We start from the raw sequence: 19,319 nt of genomic DNA on the forward strand, positions 1-19,319 counted from the left end.
TACTTTTGCTTCCAAACTTCCAATTCCCACTGAAACTCTTGCACCTGTCATTAACATCCAAGATGTGAAACTCCTTGCAAAACAGGCAGCAAAATCAGCCATCAATCACCTCAAATGTTACAGAATTCTTTAATACTGGTGTGTCCAAGACCGATGTCTTACCACTATCACCTCTCTCCCTCCAAGTCCAGGTCATTAAATCCCAAGTGACCCCACAACTGACCCCTTCTCTCCTATCAAGGCTACAGAAGGCCCGAGAAGCAGTGAGGCTCTGCCCCTGTTATTTCAGCCAGCACAGAGCATCAGGTGTGCAGTCTGGAGCAATCCTCAGATGTCTGGTCATTCAGGTAAGCCAAGAATAAAAATGTACTCTGGAACCTTCCATCTTTTTGCACATGGCAATCCAAGAGAACCATCATTCCCACTGCCCTTCCTTCCCCCATGATGGGCAGGACAGAGCTGCTGGAATCCAGTTCCCTTTATGTGACCAGCTGAGGCATTTGGGTTCCTGAGTGCTCACTAGGAAAGGATCTGACTATGGACAGCATTAAGGGAAAAAGATTGGTCTCCCCTCCCTTCCACCCCCACCAAACCCTTTTCTTTGATGCACTGTTCTAGAAATTACATGAGTGGGTTGCACAGGCTGACACAGCTTCCACCACTATGAATCACTCCCATGACCAGTAACTCTACACAGAGGTGGTAAAACACTCAGTGGTGCAGCTGGGAATAGTCCACGCTCGCCTCCCGTGACTCCCTACATACTCACTAATTTAGCTACAAAGCTCTTCATTTTGGAGTTCAGGTGGCTGAAAAGGAAAAAATGAAAACAAAAAAAGGAGTCAGAAGGAGGATTCTGAAGTGCTGCTGAAAACTGAAGGCCAAATCAGCACTAACAGGTTAAAGACCAAAAAAAGAAAGCTCCAATAGAACAAACGAGAACTGCAGGTTGGAAATTACCTCAACAGAATATTTAGGAGATGACCCCAGACAATGAAGTTCAGCGATGCTGTTCCCAAGTATATGAAAAAAGCTTAATTAGCCAACAACAGGCAGCAGGCTCTGTCAGTCCCCAGTGCAGCACTCTAGTAATTAGTAATTTCACACACTATACAAAAAGAGCTTAAAATACAGTAATTGTTTTAATAGGGAGTGCACTTGGAATTCATCTGTAATCATCCAACTAAAGCCCACAGTGTACTGGCATGTTCCAGTCCCCAGGAGCCTGAGTTTGGATGAGTGTCCCTGGGGCTGACTCTCTCCCTGGAGCTCAGACAACCTGTCACGCTCAGCCCAATTCCCCAGCCTGTGCTTAAACACGAGCTGTGCTAGCAGCAGGCAGCAGAGCCCCAGCACAGCGCTGCTCCTGCACACACCAGCAAGGCTGGGGTGCTACCACTCAGTGACCAAAATAAGTGATAGCAGTACAAGTTTCATCAGCCCAGCTCTGTGGCTGCACCCAGGGGTTTGCAAAGGTGAGGAGTAAAGCCCAGCTCGCCCCAACCTGGCTGTGATGCAGAGTCTGTATTGTACCTTCCATTGGCAAATTAACTCTTGGCCAAGCTGAGGTGAAGGGAACACCTCTTTTCTCATGTCTGAAATCACTGCATTAAACTGAGCTGTGACCACATTCTGAAAGTTCAATCCTAAAACTGAGAGCTCTTTTGTATTCTCATTGCAAAGCCAAAATTCTCCAGAACAAGGAGGCAGCTTGAGAGCCATAAACAAAGGACAAATTAATCCCTTTTTACTTTGCTACTCTTAGGTTTGAAAGTCTGTAAGACAGAAAACCTTAACATTTCCACTAACGACTGTCAGAGACTCAGAGTTGAATGGAAAGCACAGTATATTCCAAGAACTTGGCAAGGTAATGAAGGTTTCTTGTTATCATATGTATCACGTGAAAATATTATCCAAGGAGAAATGTAAAACTATGGCAGCTTATCATCTGAGGCAGCTGAAAACAACGGCTGTCTGCGCACAGAGCCACAGCACAGCCACGGCTGCAATGACTGGAGCGTCAAGTGTCAGCTCACAACAGGCTGGGGGAGGCAGGGTTTTGTTCACCTGCTTAAAGACAAGAAAAAAGAAGATAAAAAAAAAAAAAGCCATGGGGCTCCAGTTAAAGGAAAAACACGATGCTCTTCCAGCACAAGGCAGCCCGATTCATTACACTTGAGGGCTGTGGTGACAACAGCAGTTATGAAGGGAAGAAGCTGATTAACTGTGTAAGAATTCAGCTTAGCCATTAATTTCAAAAGCACAGCAAGGAATGACTGCCCTGAAATGCATTCAGTAGAGGGAGGTTTTTTCCTGTCATCAGAATGAGAAGGGGGTAAGATTTCTTGGCAAGAAAAAGTAAGAACATATTTCAGTAGATATCATCTGTCTTGCACAAGAATCTTCTCCTGCTGCCAAGGAGTTGCAGATATTTGACAACCTCTGTTCTTCAAACCAAGTTTCTTCTGCCCTAATGGACTTCCACAGGCCCTTCTGAGGAAAGGCAGTGTTTTTACTGTGAAGTGGGCATAGTCTGTGGCATTAGTAAGAGGCAGATCTCCCAATCTGTTCCCCAACAGCAGCAGAGGAATTACCATCCTGCTCGAAACACACACAGATGTGCAGAAATCAGAGGCTGCACACAGGTGAGTATCCCTGGCACTGGGTTTAATGTGTGTGGGCTGCACTGCCACAACCAAAGGTCTGCTCAGCTTTACCTGTCCTGTGATGTGGAGTGCAAACCACACCAAGGAGTACGGGGGTAACCTCTTCTTCATGCATAAGGCCACCCCAGCACTGCTGCATCCAGCAGGGATTTAATTCCCTGTTTGGGCTGAGGGAAGAACTGACCTGCTCTCCAATGAGGCCTGTTCCACTCTGCAAATAAGCCTCCCTTGTGCTGCTGCACTCCATCGATCACGGTGATAAATGGGTGCTCAATCTGCAGAGGCAGCAGTTGGCACTTCTGGATTGCTGTGTCCCCACCAGACAGGCACACTTAGTTTAGAGCTCAGATGATGTGTAAGGAATTTACACAGGCTTAGTTTAGTTTTCAGTCTCCCTTCTCATAAGGAAAATAAATTACTTTACTTCAGAAAGTCTCACCTACTTGACATTAAATAGCTGTATACAGCTGTGGTTGTGTTTACCACTAAAAGCAGTAATCCAGTCACCCATCCTTTCCTGTGCTCTTGCTCAGCTGGGAAAGCATGGATTCTTTGTGAGCTACCCCGATTAGTTCTGTGAAATTTCACATCACTGAATAAAATGGTTTCCTTTCTCCAGTTTAACTATCCATATCCTGTTTTCTGAAAACATTAATTATCTTCCTGAAGCACAAAGACAGACTTGAATGTCATACAAAAAAAGTTCCTGAGTGTATTTCATTAAGAAATAAAAGTGCTACAATAAACACTGATTTATTTGCTTCAGGAAGAAACTTGTTTAAGACTTTCCAAGCAGAGCAAGAGCTTTCAGACTTTGTCAGAGCATGTTCTTGCTATGCATTTGTTAAAAATAACTCTCAAATGGGTGCACTAAAAGGGTACTTCTAATAGGAAGCATTATTAATACATCACATGCTTGAAAGTTGGGCTGCCCATGAAATAAACCTTGTTAATACAGCCAAATACAGTCACAGCACGGGTAATTTGCACAGCTCCTGCAGGATTTCTGCCTCCATTCAGTCACACAGCTGACTGGTGCTCTGGGTATTCATCAGGGTGAGCTAAAGGAGCCAGGTCTCTGCTTACTCTGCTGCTGATGCTATCAGCAAACCCCCCACGTTATTATCTGTACAGGCTGGAAAACTAGTAGCAAAGTAAGAGAGAGCATGATTCAGTGGTCAAGGAGATAAATACCATTCTGGAAAATGAACTGTATTTCTTTCTTTGCCATACGTCTCTATGTGGTACAGGGCAAAGCTTTTAAGTCAAGTTTCCACAGGCAGTCATGAATTGTGTGTTCCTGCTCATCCTCACACCTGGCTTGGGATTTGGATGCTAAAGATCAGAACTTCTGCTCTATGGAAATGTTAAGCCATTGCAGTTTCAGTGTAACTAAAATCATCTTTTGCACATATCAGCGTTAAATACACTAATTGCTCTGTGGCACATAAAACCAGTATCCAAAATTACTTTTATCTTTATCTCTTTGCACTCCAGTTCCCTGTGATAACAGCAGCTCATCCATTATGTGTGGAGAAGAGAGTGAGGATCCCTGGGAACCCCAAGGGAATATATTCAATCACCCTGTTCAGCTGAGGGGCTGAGCATCAGTACCTGGTGGAACAGCAAGGATGGAACAGCTGCATCCTCACACCAGAGAACACAGGGATCCTGCAAGGCCCACTATGCTGGATGCATGCTCAGAGACTAAAATCTGTCACTTGGCAACTCCTCCCTCAGCACACTCCATCCTTTGAAGGTAAAAGCTCTAAACACACTCACACACTTGGGTTTGATTATTTTTTTTTTTTAAGTGAATGAAGTGAATAAAACAAACCTCATGCTCTGAGGAGATGGGATGCTTTGGCTGCCTTGCACTGCTCTCTACCACATCAACGAGCACAGTGGCAGAAAGGAGTGAGGGGCTGTTGCATCCAGGGTCCCAGAAGTAGATGGGAATGGGTCACACTTGACAGTGGCTGCCTGTGACAATGTGCTGATGAGCAAAGAGCAGGCCTGCTGTCCCTCCTGACCTGGGAGGAAACGTACTCAACTGCCCCTAACTGCCCCCATTCCTTCAGAGCACCTGGAAAGTGGATTGTGCAACCACAGGGAGTTATGGAGGAAGCTAAGTGTAAGAACTTTAATTCATTTACTCTGCCATACTGACTCCCACTGTCTGAAAACTGAGGGCTGGCTTATATGTGGGTCAATACTTTAAAAAAGATGGGTGAGAAAGTTTTTTAGCAGTTCTTTAGACACTGTTCAAGAAGATGTTTGAGTTAAGATGGTTTTAAAAAAAATCTCACACTGACTCATCAGTCACAGACTGGCCAAACATGCAGAGGTGATTCCAGGGGAAACAATCCTGCAGCGTGTCTGATGTTTAGATGTGGTCATGGGCTCTTTAACCAGCAGGGAACCATCAGTATCCAGATGTTGGGCTACATTCTGATGGTTACAGTGTGTGCTGGCAAGGACAGAAAGTTTAGAAGCAGGCAATTATCAAAGGAGATGGAACATCAAGCTGTGCACAATAAACTGGCAGGTGCTCACTTAATACCAGTCACAGCACAGTATCACCAAAAAGGTGATATTGGCCTTTTTCTAAAATGTCCATTTGGAGTTCTCCAGCTCTGTAGTCAGTGTAGTCAGTGAATCCACTGCTCTGGAGAGGAAAACAGATACTCCCACACGGAGTTTTAAGCCAGATTCACATATGGTACCTTGCTGTGTTCTAGGGAGATGTCTCACAGCACTCTGGAGTCTGTCATCCAAAGAGGGAGCAGGATCCCACTCGGAACATCTGCACCAGCCATTATATGTTGCACCCCTTTCTGGACTTTTAAGAGAAAATTAACCTGTGCATTAAGCTTGGAGAATTAACATGACCATTCTTTCTGGTTCACCAAAAATTCAACTTCTGGTCTTCATTTGGATTTCTGATTAAAAGATGACTGATCCCAGAGCAAGCTCATGAATCTACATCTGCAACTTTGAGCAGGTGTGTCCACTTTCATGTACAAAGTGGCTGATTTTGCAAGAAGAAAATTTCTGAGCTCTTGTGGTTTACCAGAACAAGAGCAATTCCAAGCTCCAACATCAGGGAATATGGTTCCAGTGCACACTGCACATGTTCAGCCTTCTCTAACTGGCTTTGAAGCCTTTCTAACCAGCTGTTACACCACTTGCACTAAAAAAGTACAGGCTCCCTCCCCCATTTACCACATAAACACTTATATTTCCCTTCAGATTGTGCCTTACAGAGCTCTTGTGTATAGAAAATATGTAACTGAAGACCCATACTGTTCACAGACTGAAAATCTGTGAACAGAAAATCTGTGAAGTTGTGTCGCTAGTGAGCACTCCTCACACCAGCTCCAAAACCAATATATTGTACCAGTGGAGAATAATTATCAACCAATAGAGGGCAATGGAGGAAAGGAAAATGAAAAAGGTGAAAGAAAAAAAAAAAGCAACTGGAAGTGTTAGACAATCTATCTTCTGAGCTGCAATCAAGTATTTACATTTTGTATGTGTCAGCTAATGAGGTGTACACCAGGGAGACACGAGACCAAAAAGGGTTGATTAAGACTATAAATATAAACAGACTTTTTGAGGTGTAATATTTACATGTGGAACATAACAAGTGCTGAATTATGAGAGGATATAAGCTTTTGGCCACTACTGTGACAGTCAGAAAGGACTGTGTCACTTAAATCTGGCTGCAAGCAGGAGCCAGAGACAGCTTTGGTTGAAGGAATCGTTTCCCTGTCTGTGGCAGAGCAGCCTGACATGAGCTGGTCACCACACACAAGCTGCCAGCCCTCGGCAGCAGAACTTTGTCTTCTGCTCTCCTGCTGTGCCCACAAAGCAGAGTTTGTGTGGATCAGCACTTTATCACACCCACCTTCATGTCCTCCAGGAGAGCCTGCGGGTCCTCAATGCCTTCTGGAACACACTTCTTGTTCTCTGGGAGAGATTCAAGCTTTTCCACCAGGGCTTTTAAACCCTTCAGTTCAAATTCTGTGAGGTGAGTCCATTTGGTTGAAACTTCTGTAGCTGGAGACCCCGTGGGTGTTTTGGGATAGTCCGTAGGGGTCGTTGATTTTACGCTGTCATCTGACTCATTAGACAAAGTTCTTTTTAGGTACCTCATTACTGTGGCTTTTTGTTTCCTCCCTGCAGCCTCCTTCCCTTCTGAGTGTGTGCTGTTGGGTGAGGAGGAGCCATCCACCAAGGATTTGGAGTTCTTATCCAAGCTGTCATCCTTCTCCTCCTGGAGATGGGCATCACAAGATTCTTCATCCATGTCTAACCACGAATCTGATGAGTAGCTGTCTGTGCTGCGTTTTCTTTTTGCATCTGAAAGTTAGAAAAAGAATGCTGAATTTTTAGCCACTAACCTCACAGCTGAAGCACTTCTGTACCACTGGGGCCAGGTGCTGCCTATTTCAAAGGGCACTGGAGAATGGTTTAGTGAGTATGTGACAGGAATGGGCTTTAGTCAGCTGATTTTTAATTTTTTTTTCTTTGAGGGGGGCGCTTGTTTGTCTGTTTTAATGCTGGTTTTCATTAACATCTACTCAGTTCAAATGACTGGGAAACATTTAGGGAAAAATTATGCTTTCTTCAAAGCTTCAGTCCTCTATGCCTTCAATTAGGAGTAGGCAGAGCTCTTAAGTCACACACAATTAATTTTCCCACAAATCCGAAAAAGACCAGATTCGGCAGCTTTACAGCTTTAAGAGGAGAGTTAGCACAGAAGGAGGAGGGGGAAATGATGGGAGAAAGCACGTTAAAATGCTGTACATCATCATTCTTCCAGGAACCCTGCACAGCACAAAATCAACTCCTCACTACTTTTCCTCTCTGCAAGCAACTAACTGTTGATAAAACAAGAGCCCCCAGTTGTTAGTGCATGAATACTCATTGCTCTTCTGAGACAGAGGATTTCAACTGTGCTTATTTTACGACAACAAGACAAAGCACACTGAGAGAACACAGGGACTGTCACAGCTACGTGCTACTGGTTTTCTTAATGCCATCCCTGATACATTTTAGGTATCTCTCAGGAAAATTTAAAGGCAAGTTTCTAAGTCTAAAGAACTATTAATCCTAATTTTCCCCTAAGAGCCCCAATTGTTACCCAACTCTGTGCAATCAACCAGTGAAAGCAATGTAGGAAACCACTGGCCATGGTTCCCTCAAGCACACATCTTTTCTTATTTATTAGACACAATTTCCCTTACTAAGTGAACAACACTGAATGCAGGCTAACAACAGCAGGAATTTCTGTGGAAAATACATTTAACACTGGCAACACCCAGTTAAGTCAATGTGAATTTTATTACTGGCTGAAATGGGTATGAGATCAAGCTGCAAAAAACACACTGCGAAGGAAACAGAAGTCACACAGAAAAAGTGAGAGAACAATTAATGAAAAGTTCCTTTCACAGCTTCCATGCTTTGCAGTAGCTTTGGATTAGGACAATGTGAAACATGCTTAAGGAAGGATTAAATGGACATTAATGAGAAAGCTCAGCATCCGGTTGTTTAACAGTGGAGTTCAAAACAAATGCTGGAGCCCAATTCCAAGCTGGAGAATTCCTCCTGATCACAGAGATGCTCCTTGTCTGTGCACAGTCTGTCCCATCCTGTCACAAACACCCTGGTCAGAGATGCCACAGGCAGTGGCAGTGTCTCAGCTTGCTCAGCCTGCCTGGCTGCTCAGCTCTGCAGTTCCCAATAAAAACCCTGCAAGGCCAGCTCAGCTCTGTGTGTTACTGCCCCAGAAATATGAGTTGGTCACCTCACACTTCTCAGGGCAAGTGTGCTGCTGCTGCTGCTACAGGGTCTGCAGAAAATCCAGCATCTCCAGCCAGTTTACTCCTCCAGACAGGCTTGCATTTTTTCTCAAAACCAAAGCGGCCATAAAATGACTCCTGAAAGGCAAGTTTAAGCTGAAATGCCTGTGAAAAGATGGCAGCTACAGAAAATCTTAGCTATCACCAAGGCAGGGTGCAGCCAAAGCCAGCTCCATCCACAGGGCAGGGTAACTTTCCCCCTGCAGCCCTCCAAAAGAGCCTCAGAGATTATTTTGTGTGCTGAGGTGGTGGCATCAGCACTCCAAAGCAGCTCCTCCTCTCTGCTCTGTGCTAATACACCCCCATGCTTCTCTTAGAAAAATAAACAGGATTAGAAAATATCTTAACCAGAACATTTAAAACCCACTCAGTTATCCAACTTTTATTTCACACTGTTTTTTCCTTTGTCCACAGTAGCAAGCACACGTACCCACCTCAAAGGCTACATAATCAGCTTATGTCATTCTCCCATTTTACAACTGAGGAAACAGATGCTTGGGAGAAAGCACGATTTGCTCATTGTCACACATCAAATCTAGGGAAAAACCAGGAATCAGAATCCAGGCTCTCGGATCCAGGGCTGGAGTCCCCTTCTCTGAGCCACACAACCTCGGTGAGCTGTTTTACAACTGACTCAAGCACAAAGCCCAGCCTCGATGGGAGAAAATGCAAGTGATCTGCCATCAAACAGGAGGGGGTGAAAGCAGATCCACATCCCTACGCTGCCAGGACGGTGTCATTAACAGAAAGTGGTATAAATCTGCACAAAGAAAATCGTGTTTCTGTCCTCCTATGCCGTAGCTCTGCTGAACAGGAACTAATGGCTGTAACTGGGGCAAAGCACAGACATAAATAAGGCCTAAAGAAAACGAGGGAGATCACGTTATGGAGGTGTGAATAATTTACTCCAAGTAATGCTCTGGCGTGAGGAGAAAAAGCTTCCAAGGGACATCTCCACTTTTTGTCTCTTGCTCTAATCTATGGAAACAAAAGGCAGGAGAGGAGTGGAGCACCAGAGCATACTGGGGGTCTGTTCCCAGGAGAAGCCAGACACGGAGGGGGGCCAGCAATTCCGTTCTGCCACCTGCCACCGCGTCCCTGCCACCGCGTCCCTGCCACCGGCTGTCGGCACGAGGCTGCCCTGCTGTGCCAGCCACACCTGGGCATGGACAGGCAAGAACAGCTCCCATCTACCCCAAACAACCACCACCAAAGCAGTTCTCTGCATGCCTGGCAGTCACTTCATGCCTTGCTAACCTTCCCCCCTGGGCACAGGGCTTGCTGCTAACCTGGAGTGTACCAGGCTATTCTGGAGCACCAGGGGATTACAGTGGTGCTGCACCATGGGATTAAGAGCAGGCTGCTCTCAAAACACAACAACTGTCTGCTACTGCTGCTAATCTAAAAAAAAAAAAGCACCGAGGAAATCAATAATGGAAGGATAACTTCAAGGTGAGGGAGATTCAATTTTGTGTTTTCAAGTGTTTTGTTGTAATGCAACATGCCATGATTTTTATTTATTCATTTCAATGAAAACACTGTCTGACAGAGTTACTGTGTTGTGAGCTGAGGCCCTACATAAGCATAATCTGCATTTACTTTGTTGAGAAGTGCATTTTAAGCGCTGTATTACCAGGACTCCACTGACTTGGAGGTTTCTGGTTTATAGAGGCTCTCTGTGGGAAACAGTGCCTGCTCAGCTCAACTGTTTCTTCTTCTGAGGCAATGCACCAATGAATCCCAGACCTGAACCCCAGTTTCAGAGGGGTTATCCAGTCTGGCCTCCCACACAACTCAGTGCAAAAAGACCTTCACCTGCCTCATCTCAGAGCAAATAACAGCAGCTAATACAGACCAGTCTGTGATCTAGCTCAGTGAAGATGTGGAGCAGCACAGACTTGACCACAGGACAGAGCATTAGAAATCTTTTCTGTCACAGTTCACTTCCCTGTGGTTCTGGGCAGACCACTTAACTTCCCTCACAGTTATCCACTTGTACAAGAATAATTATACACAGTTTCTTTCCTTTCTGAAAAGCAACTTGCTGTATTATAGAACTTAAAAGAAAGGGATGGGGGTCAGACGTAATTATGAAACCTTTCTGAACTCTTTAGAGCAGTCCAGTGTGTAGTGTCTACTTGGCATTCCCAGCTCCAAACCCTGCCACTGTGACTTGGGAGCAGCAGTTGCTATCAGTCTGTTAAAGACAGCAATGACATTTTCATTAGCAGAAAAACCCTGAGCATACTGGAAATGTATCACTGCATGGAGCACCCCACACAGGAACCACTCAATAAACTTCAGGTGCCTGTCTATCATAAGCAAATCTATTCTATCCCCTGAGGAAGAGGCCAAAAAAAAAGAGACATGGCTCCTTCACTGTGCTGAGGGCATATTTTCTGTATCCATCAGGCTTAACATACAGTTAGAGCCATCCTGTTAAAATTTTAGCAATGGGAATCTTCAAAGCTGCAGGCTACAGAGAAAGCATGTCTCTGATAGCCCAGGATCTTCTCCCAATTACTCTTTGTCAGCTCACTCTGAACATCCACATCTCACTGAAGGTCAGCTGTGGTTGAAAACATCCAGTACAGACTCATTCATGGTAAGAGTGAAAATAATGAAGACATATCCACCCTGAAAAACAGCGCATGTTCAAATCTAGTAGGAGACCCAAACAGGCTCCCTTCTGATTTCAGCTGGCAGGACAAATGTCCCAGTTGAGAGAGACAAGCAAAAGAAAGGAGAAAAAGAGATTGTGTGCTTTTACAGCAGCCCGTGGTTGCTGTCATGCCAGAATTCCCCTGAGTGTTTGCCCTCCTGGGAAAGATCTGAGAAAGAACAGCCTCAACACTGCCTGAGACGACACGGCCTGGAAATTCATTCTGGGCCTGAGGAAAGGGGGAGGAAGGCACGGCCATCATCTTCCACCTCATTTAGAGCTGCACTCTGTTTTTATTTAGGGAGTGGGAAGACTCCAGGTTTCAGCTGTGCCTCCAAAGAGGTGGGGTTTTTTCCTGTCTGAAGTTTTGTGAGTGGAGACATTGGACAATATAAATTGCTACAGCAGCATAAAAGTATCAGGACAGAGGTATCACAACACAATCACACAAATACACTTTCATGAACAGACTATGTTTTGAAAGTCACTCTGAATTTAAAAACCTTCATGTCAAAACAAATAAATACTACATTATAAAAACACAGTATGAAAAGTCTAAAGATATCCTTAAAATCCAACTGCTGATGAACTCAGTTTTCTGTGTTTTCCAATGATGTTCTTTATCAATACAGTAAATTTTTTTTTATTTCTTTACTCAGTAGAAAAGAATCTCCAGGAATTTTATGAAAACTACTCCCTTGTGAATCCCAGAGACTGTGGGCAGTGTCCTGCACTCTCTCTGGTCAATGTCCTCCTCTAATCACTTTCTGAACTTCAGAGATCCACTGCAACCACTGCACCAGAAGCTACGTAAGGAGAGAAAGCAGCACAACTCAAAAATAGTGAAAAAAAGCGAAAAGAAGTGAAAATAGAAAAAAAAGTGAAAAAATAGACAGTTGTAGCACCCAGAAGGAAAGGCAGAAAGTAGACATTTAGAACAAACTATGTCAAGGAAATTATTTTTTGAAAGTGGGAGAAACATTTAGGTTACTCAAGAGAAATTTCTGAAAATGAATACAAGGATGTGAAGAATTTTTTGTTAAACCAAGAAGGACAGAAGACAATTAAATCTACTGAGGTTTTTGAGGAGAAGTTAAGTACTTTGCTTCATTATTCTTTAAGGAGAATAATGGGAAATTCTTTGTCAAGGGATACTCCCTCATGGGAAATCAAGAAATTGCTTGCAGATAGAGAAGTCCCCAAAGAAGAGACAATTTGAGGACCTTTGCAGCTCTGAAGAAAAGCTTAAAAACAAAGAGGTAGGGTTTGGAACACGGGTGTCTTTAGGATAACCCATTCCTCAGCAAGTGAACAGTATCAAGATACAGACTCCACAGAACAAACCAGTTTAACTCAAAGATTCCAGTTCATAGAGATTCCAGTTAAGAGGCTGCACACAGACCAGTTAAAAGAAAAGCAAAGCATGTATTTGAAACAGCATTACTCACACAGAACAAAGCAATGCAGCTTTGCAAAGGTAAATAATGTACCTTTACTCCTTTGAATTTGGCAAATGCCAAAGTGAAAGATCCAGCAGTATAGCAGATCTGGTCTTTTGAACCACAACCCACATTAAAATAATTATTTTAAGGTCAAGTTTCTGCCAAGAAATAAAAACAAAACCCCAAGTTTCTGACAATACAAAAATATACATCTCTCTCTGCCAGCAACTGAAGCCACCACAGGTCACAAGACCCTGACCAAGTCACCACCAAAACCTTTTCCAACCAGCCTGGCTCCTTTTTCTGAAGCCTTTGGAGCTGGCAGTCTTTGGTCATGCAAAACAATCCTGTTCCCTCTAGACAGTGGACATCTATAGTTCCTAGTGAGCTTTTATACGACTGGAATATCTCCCAGCTAACTGGACTCAGGCACATTTTGTGAGGCACATCACCAGACCATTATCAGTAATTATGGAGTTGGGCTGGAATTCACACTGGTGCTTTAGCTGGAAAAGGTCCCATCTCAATATCCTGAACCATCCACTCTCCACATCTAATTTGTTCTGAAATTACATGTTGCTGATCTGGCACCTCTGCCCTGCCTGCAGGACCAGCCTCTTTCCATGCCAGTGGTTTAGACAACAGGAGATTGTTCCTTATTTTCCAAAGAATGCAGTTCTCAGAGTTTCATCACTGCTTTCTGAAGAGCTGATCCAAAGGGCTAATTCACCCTTTCCTCCTCTAGGATGATCGTAGGAGAAAAATTCCTCTGGACACAGAATTTCTGCTTAACTAACCTTTCTGGCCAGGGTCTCAGAGCTAAAATGTGAAGCACCCAAACTCCCAGTGACCCCAGGAATTCCTCCTGGCCTATCTACACAGACTATTAGCTCTGTCAAATTATTCTTGGTCAGTAAAACTCACTGGAGAGTGACACCTGCTCGTAACTTCCTCAATCCCTTCTACTAAGAATTGTGCTTGTAGGTGAATATTTCCCTCCTTTGTCCAGAGCCTGGGGCAGTGCCAGCCATGCCAGGTTCACTCCAAGTGGCCTCAGAGAGTAGGAGGCATAGAAATACTTTAGTCCTCCTACACACTTAACACTGTAAGTTAAGATTTAGCTGGTGTTTGTGTTATTTTCAGCTATTTTGTGCTTAAAAGCAGAGGGAACATGGCCCACCATCTTGTTCCATCAAAAGGAGGAAAAAGGGCAGTTCAGCACAGCAACAATTGAACTGTCACACATTGATGCAAAGCTCACACCAGTGCCAAGGTAATGCCTCAGGCACATCTGTCTGTCTCTCCTCTGGTCCATTTTCAGCTCCTGCTGTAAAGGTTTCTTTGACCTCCCTCTACCTGGGTTACAGATATTGGAGATTTGTGTAGGTGTTTTCTTGGGCTTGTTTTTCTGCAGAACTACAACTCAGTCACCAGAGAATTACAGGAGAATTTAAGGAAAACAGAAGAGAAAAAAGGAAGTTTTGGTGACCACGTGTTCTGTAGAGGAGCTGCTCTACAAAAGGACAAAATATCCACCCCATCAGAGCACATCTGCAATACACACATTTCTGGCTACTGAGGTACTGTGCTGAACATGGCAGTAAATCCTCAACTCTTTGGCAGATCATCCCAACACCAACATTACTGAAACCAGCAGGAACGAACACACCCAGAAATTACGTTCCTGGGATCCACTTGCTAAGGGAATGTTCAGTAAATACAATTCAAAGTAGGTTGGTACTTCATGGAAATGCTTAAGAGTCAAAAATCTTCCCAACCCCAAAATAAAGAAACAGTTCATTAGAATTTCTCCAGTTCTCCTGTTCAATTTATAATCTGCTTTGCAGAAACCAAAGCAGCAGCTAGCCTGAGGTGCCAGCATCAGTTCTGAATCTGCACTCAAAGGATTCACTCACCAATTAACATTGATTCTTTCTGGTACTCTTTGCTGAGGTGGCAGCGCTGGGTCACACAGGACACGTATCTCTCCAGAACATACCAGCACATTTCATAGTAGAAAGGATACCGGAATTTGGCGTGCACCTGGAAGCAAGATCAACACTGTCAGTGCATGGGGAAGGGAGAGAAGTTTGCAGCACAAGGGCCAGTCATCATTCCCATCGTGTTATCAAGAGCACAAACAGTGTGAGGAGGGGGAGGGGAGAGGGTGGGAGCAGGGAGCTGAATGCCTCCAGCATACGGAATGAGGAGCCAGCCTGCCTGCCACGACAGCATCATTTCTTGGTTCACTAATTTGTATCCTCTTGGGGTGGTGGGAGAGGAGAGGGTTTGTGTTCTTGTGAAATCATGAAACTGATGGATGGCCCCTACAGAATTATTTACCTGCTGTATAAACATAGGGTGGTCACATACAGATGCTAGTCACTAAAACTTAAAATAAAGGCGTGGGTTTTCATCTCCTAAACATTATCAGAGGATTTTTATCAAAATGGCAACATTACCTAAAATGAGTCAAGCAGGAAATTAATATTTTTCATTTGTGGTTGTCTCAACAATTTAATTAAAGAAATGAAAACACAAATTCTCTATAATTACACACTAAAGTAAAAATCCCTTATGTGGTTCACCTTTTGGTAGCAAGTCAGCTTTTGCCACAAAAAGAGTAGAATAGAAGAGCAGGATTTTGACAAAAGATCCTGTCAAGCTGTGTACCTTTTCTTACATCTCAGACCTGTTGTTCTCACACAAAAAGCTGAATTTTCCAACCCTAGTTATTTGTGAGAGTATTTCAGATACAAAAGAAAACAAAGAGGGTTTCCTTCCTTTCCAACATAGATTTCTATCTGTAGAAAGTCGCTGTACCACAGAAGGATCTGGGAAGCTCCTAAAATGCAGGAAGATATGTGTACTTGTTTTGATTTGTTAAAAATGGATGCCATGCATCTTGCATGCACTTGTACTTACACTGTACACCTCTTTCTCCTGGTGGCACAGAAATCTGCATTTTGCAGGCTCACGTGCATGCACTGCACTGGGATTACAGGAGCTGCTTTAAAACATTCTCTGCATACTCACTGCTCCCTAAGCCCACAGGTGGACACCCATTTTTAGTGAAAAGCTGGACTGCATCAGAAAGGAGCATTATCTCAGAAAAGAAAACCAAAGCACCACCCACCACAGATCAGCCAAAAGCCCAAAGTCTAAACAGAACCACTAACCCAGCACCTGCAAACTCAGACTCAGCTCTGCAAAGCAGGCACTGCCCAAAACACCTGCGTGGTGATCAAAGCATCCACTTGAGCAGATCAGTGACTTACTGGAATGCCCAGATTTGAAACCTGTCCCCAAGGTGGACAGCCAAAGAACTTGCCTCTGTTCCCAGGGCACAGGAAATGCAAACACTCTTAGCAGTAAAACAAAATGTAACAAAGGGGAAATATACTGTATTGTCACACTAGATGTATCACAGTGTAGGATTAAATACTCCCTGGCAATTCCCAGAAGTTAAAATCCCTTAAATTCAACACAAATACTGCTGGCAAATCTGAACTGCTTGCTGCTACAGGTCATGCATCCAGCACTGCTGCACCTTTCCAAATGTTTCCCTGCATGGTTTGTTACAAAGCACACATACCAAAAAAAAGAAGAGAAAAAAGAAAAGGGAAAATAAAACCAACCAGCCAAACAACAACCCCCTAAATGTGAGAACATTTAACCCCAGGGCCTTTTTGCATTGAAAAAAAATTTTCCTTTAGTTTAGTTATTTGTCATAGAGAAGAGATCAAGTCACTTATGACTATTAGGGAACACAGGGGAAATTATCCATGCTAAAATATACTCTAATAAAGGAACTCAAATTTTTCCAAGAGAGCACTGCAGGAAACAAAATTTGCAAAGAATTGACTTACAAACAGGAAGCCGCCTTCCACCCCTCAGCCTTCAAAAGGTTTTCAGCCACATGCCTGGGAATATTAAAGACATCATTGCTCAACATTTGTTGACAGATTCTGAGCTTCACCAAATTTAGTTGTTACCAATGTTAATTCAATGTGAAAGACAAGGCAGTAATGCATGCAGTGCTCCCATTATGTATATCAATCTTTAATATTCAATTTGAGTTCCTAATTGCCTCACTATCAATGTTCCAACCCACAGCAAATCCCTCCATGCCTCTGTAATCCACTGTTTGCCCGAGAAGGCTTTGCTTTTACAAACCTTCAGAAGGAAGAGCTCTCTCTGCCATCTGTAGATAGAGATTCTGTGCAGAGATCTACAGGGCCTTCTGCCAGTAAAGAGACTCAAACAGTGCTTTAAAAACTTTCTAAGTTTGCCTTATGGAAAAGTATAGAGGAATATGCTCTTTATGATATCCCTGAACATTTATTAATTATAATGGATGTGAACTGCATTATGTGCATGGCCATACTCTTTCCATTGTACACTCATAGGCAAATGAACCCTTACGGGCAGGGGAGGAGGAATAAGAGAAAGAAGGAAAAAAATTAAAAATGTTCTATGATGAGTTCGAAGTGTAATATCTGATACAGACACAGCCAGAGGACTGAATTCCCCACCAGCAGGGAAATACACTGGATCATCTAATAGTCATTTCCAGCTCTAACTTCTGTGATTAATAATTTACAATCCACTGAAAAAAAAAAAAAATTATTCCAGTACAGCAAGAAAAAAATCCTCTCTGGAATATGATTCATTTCTTCAGTTCAAAGTGAAATTATTTTAGAGATTTATATACCCCTCCAAAAACAAAACAAAAACCCTAAGCAAGTAAGACACACGTTTTCCTGAGAAAAGTAATAATCTCTTCCACAATGCCCATTAAAATCATTACAAACTCCACTTGTGTTTAATCAATCTAATCACAATATTGGAAAGCAGTTTATGATTATTTACAAAATAATTAATCTAGCCACTTAAATGCTATCTTACATTCCAGAAAACCAAGTGAATAGCAAACACCATCATCTGTGAGTGACCACCTTACGTATATATTCAGAGTGCCCTTGTTCCCACCACTTCCAATATTTTAAGGCAGTTAAATTTACATGAATTTGGGGTAAGTTTGACACATTCTTCCTCTTCAATACTAGAGAGCTGTATCACCCCTATGCCAAATGATGAATCCCTGCATGGCATCCTGCTCTGCAGTTCCTCAAGCTGGGCTTGCAGAGAGCTAAACAGCTTGGCCTGTTTGACTGGCTGTTAATTGGCCTCCAGGAAAGCCAGGCTGCAAAATGAGAGTCTCTACGAATTGGAAGGCTGGAGAATATTTGTTTACCTCAATTGCACATTAGGAGCTATTTCCAACAATAGACATGTTTTTTATTACTCCTTAAAACTATTTTTAAATGGCTACAACCTCTTAAAAAGTCTCCCAGGGGTATGAGGAATTAAGCTAGAATAAGCATGACAAGTATATAAACTAGGCAATTTTATCAGGCTGTAAATCAGCATTACCATTTCAACCCTGTATTTATTCTTGTCTGAGCTAAGACAATAACAACTACACCTAGCATAAAAATGACTTTGAATATCAGCAATCAAAGATGATTAAACATTACATAGCAGGTTTAAACACAGTGAAACCTCCATAAAATTGCTCTGTGCAAAATGAAGAGGGGAAGCACACCTGTATTACACTTTGATTTTAGTGTGGCAAATTACTTTGTCAATCACATCATGTAATTTACTTCTGTGCCATACACAATGGAAAGATCAATACTGATGAGAAACTCATTTGCAGTATGCTCACACTGGCAAATTTGGGTGAAATACACTGTACTGAGTCTGCCAGACCAGCCAGTGAATGAATGGAATTATTTCAACAAAGAAATGACAAAATTTGATTGACAAAGCAAATAATGTAGTACACACCAGAATCCTGTTTTGAAACCATTTCCCCTTCAAGATTCCTGCATGATATTTTTAGTTTGGGAGGGGGGAGTGTTATTATTTCTAAATCACAGTATTGATTTTCCTGCCTTGTATCAAACTTCTGTATGCCTTAGCTGCACAGCTTCTATTTTGTTTCTGTCCAGAAATTCTTGCTATTCTTCAACTGTTCACACAGTTCTGATTTTATACATCTGCCCACGAGCACAAGTTTGTGAGCACAGGTACAGCCTGTGCGTAACACGTTGCCAGCACACAGCAACATCCAAGTGCTGAAATTCCTTCTGTGAAGTCGTGGATATTCTGGGCTGTTGGCTTTCATTGGTCTTTTTTAAAACACTCCAGTACTTTTGCAAAGAAAATTATAAAGAACTACACAGACTTCAAAGAAAATTTAAACAAAAAATGACTGGAACAAAGGTCTGATTTGGGATTTCAAAATATTGCAGTATCCCTTTAATGGTGACAGAACACTTTTCAAGATGCAGATACCCAACTCTCAGATCCTCCTCACAGGATTAGGGAGCCAGTGAATTTTAAAAAACATTTCTGTGTAACTGGCTGGTTAGTTCCTAGAAGTTACCAAAATATTTGACTGTTATAAGGAGTTTTGCCTGCTGGCATAAAAAGCTTAGAAAATCAAAGCTGCACCCAGCTTCCCAATGAGAAGGGCCAGACATGAAGCACAGCTGAGCAGCTACAACCCAAGGTATGTGATCTTGGGTAGCTCAAGTCCTGTGTGAACAAATGTCAGTTTTTATACTACTTAAGGAAAAAAGAGGTTTCCTGCCCATCTTCCCCAAAGACTTCA

At 42.9% G+C, this 19,319-nt stretch overlaps 1 protein-coding gene across 7 annotated transcripts in view; it reads right to left on the reverse strand.

The window, feature by feature from the left end:
- Nucleotides 1-19,319, reverse strand: part of KDM2B (lysine demethylase 2B) — a 106,962-nt gene that overhangs the window by 39,129 nt on the left and 48,514 nt on the right. For all 7 annotated transcript variants that reach the window (XM_086855359.1, XM_086855360.1, XM_086855358.1 and 4 more), the window contains 2 exons: nt 14,554-14,680; nt 6,577-7,031 (listed from right to left, as the gene is read on the reverse strand). In XM_086855359.1, the coding sequence (XP_086711485.1) occupies nt 6,577-7,031; nt 14,554-14,680 (582 nt within the window). The remainder of the gene's footprint in view (nt 1-6,576; nt 7,032-14,553; nt 14,681-19,319) is intronic.

Source organism: Cyanistes caeruleus, chromosome 18 (assembly GCF_971803275.1).
Source record: "Cyanistes caeruleus chromosome 18, bCyaCae1.hap1.1, whole genome shotgun sequence".
NCBI classification, from domain to species: Eukaryota; Metazoa; Chordata; class Aves; order Passeriformes; family Paridae; genus Cyanistes; species Cyanistes caeruleus.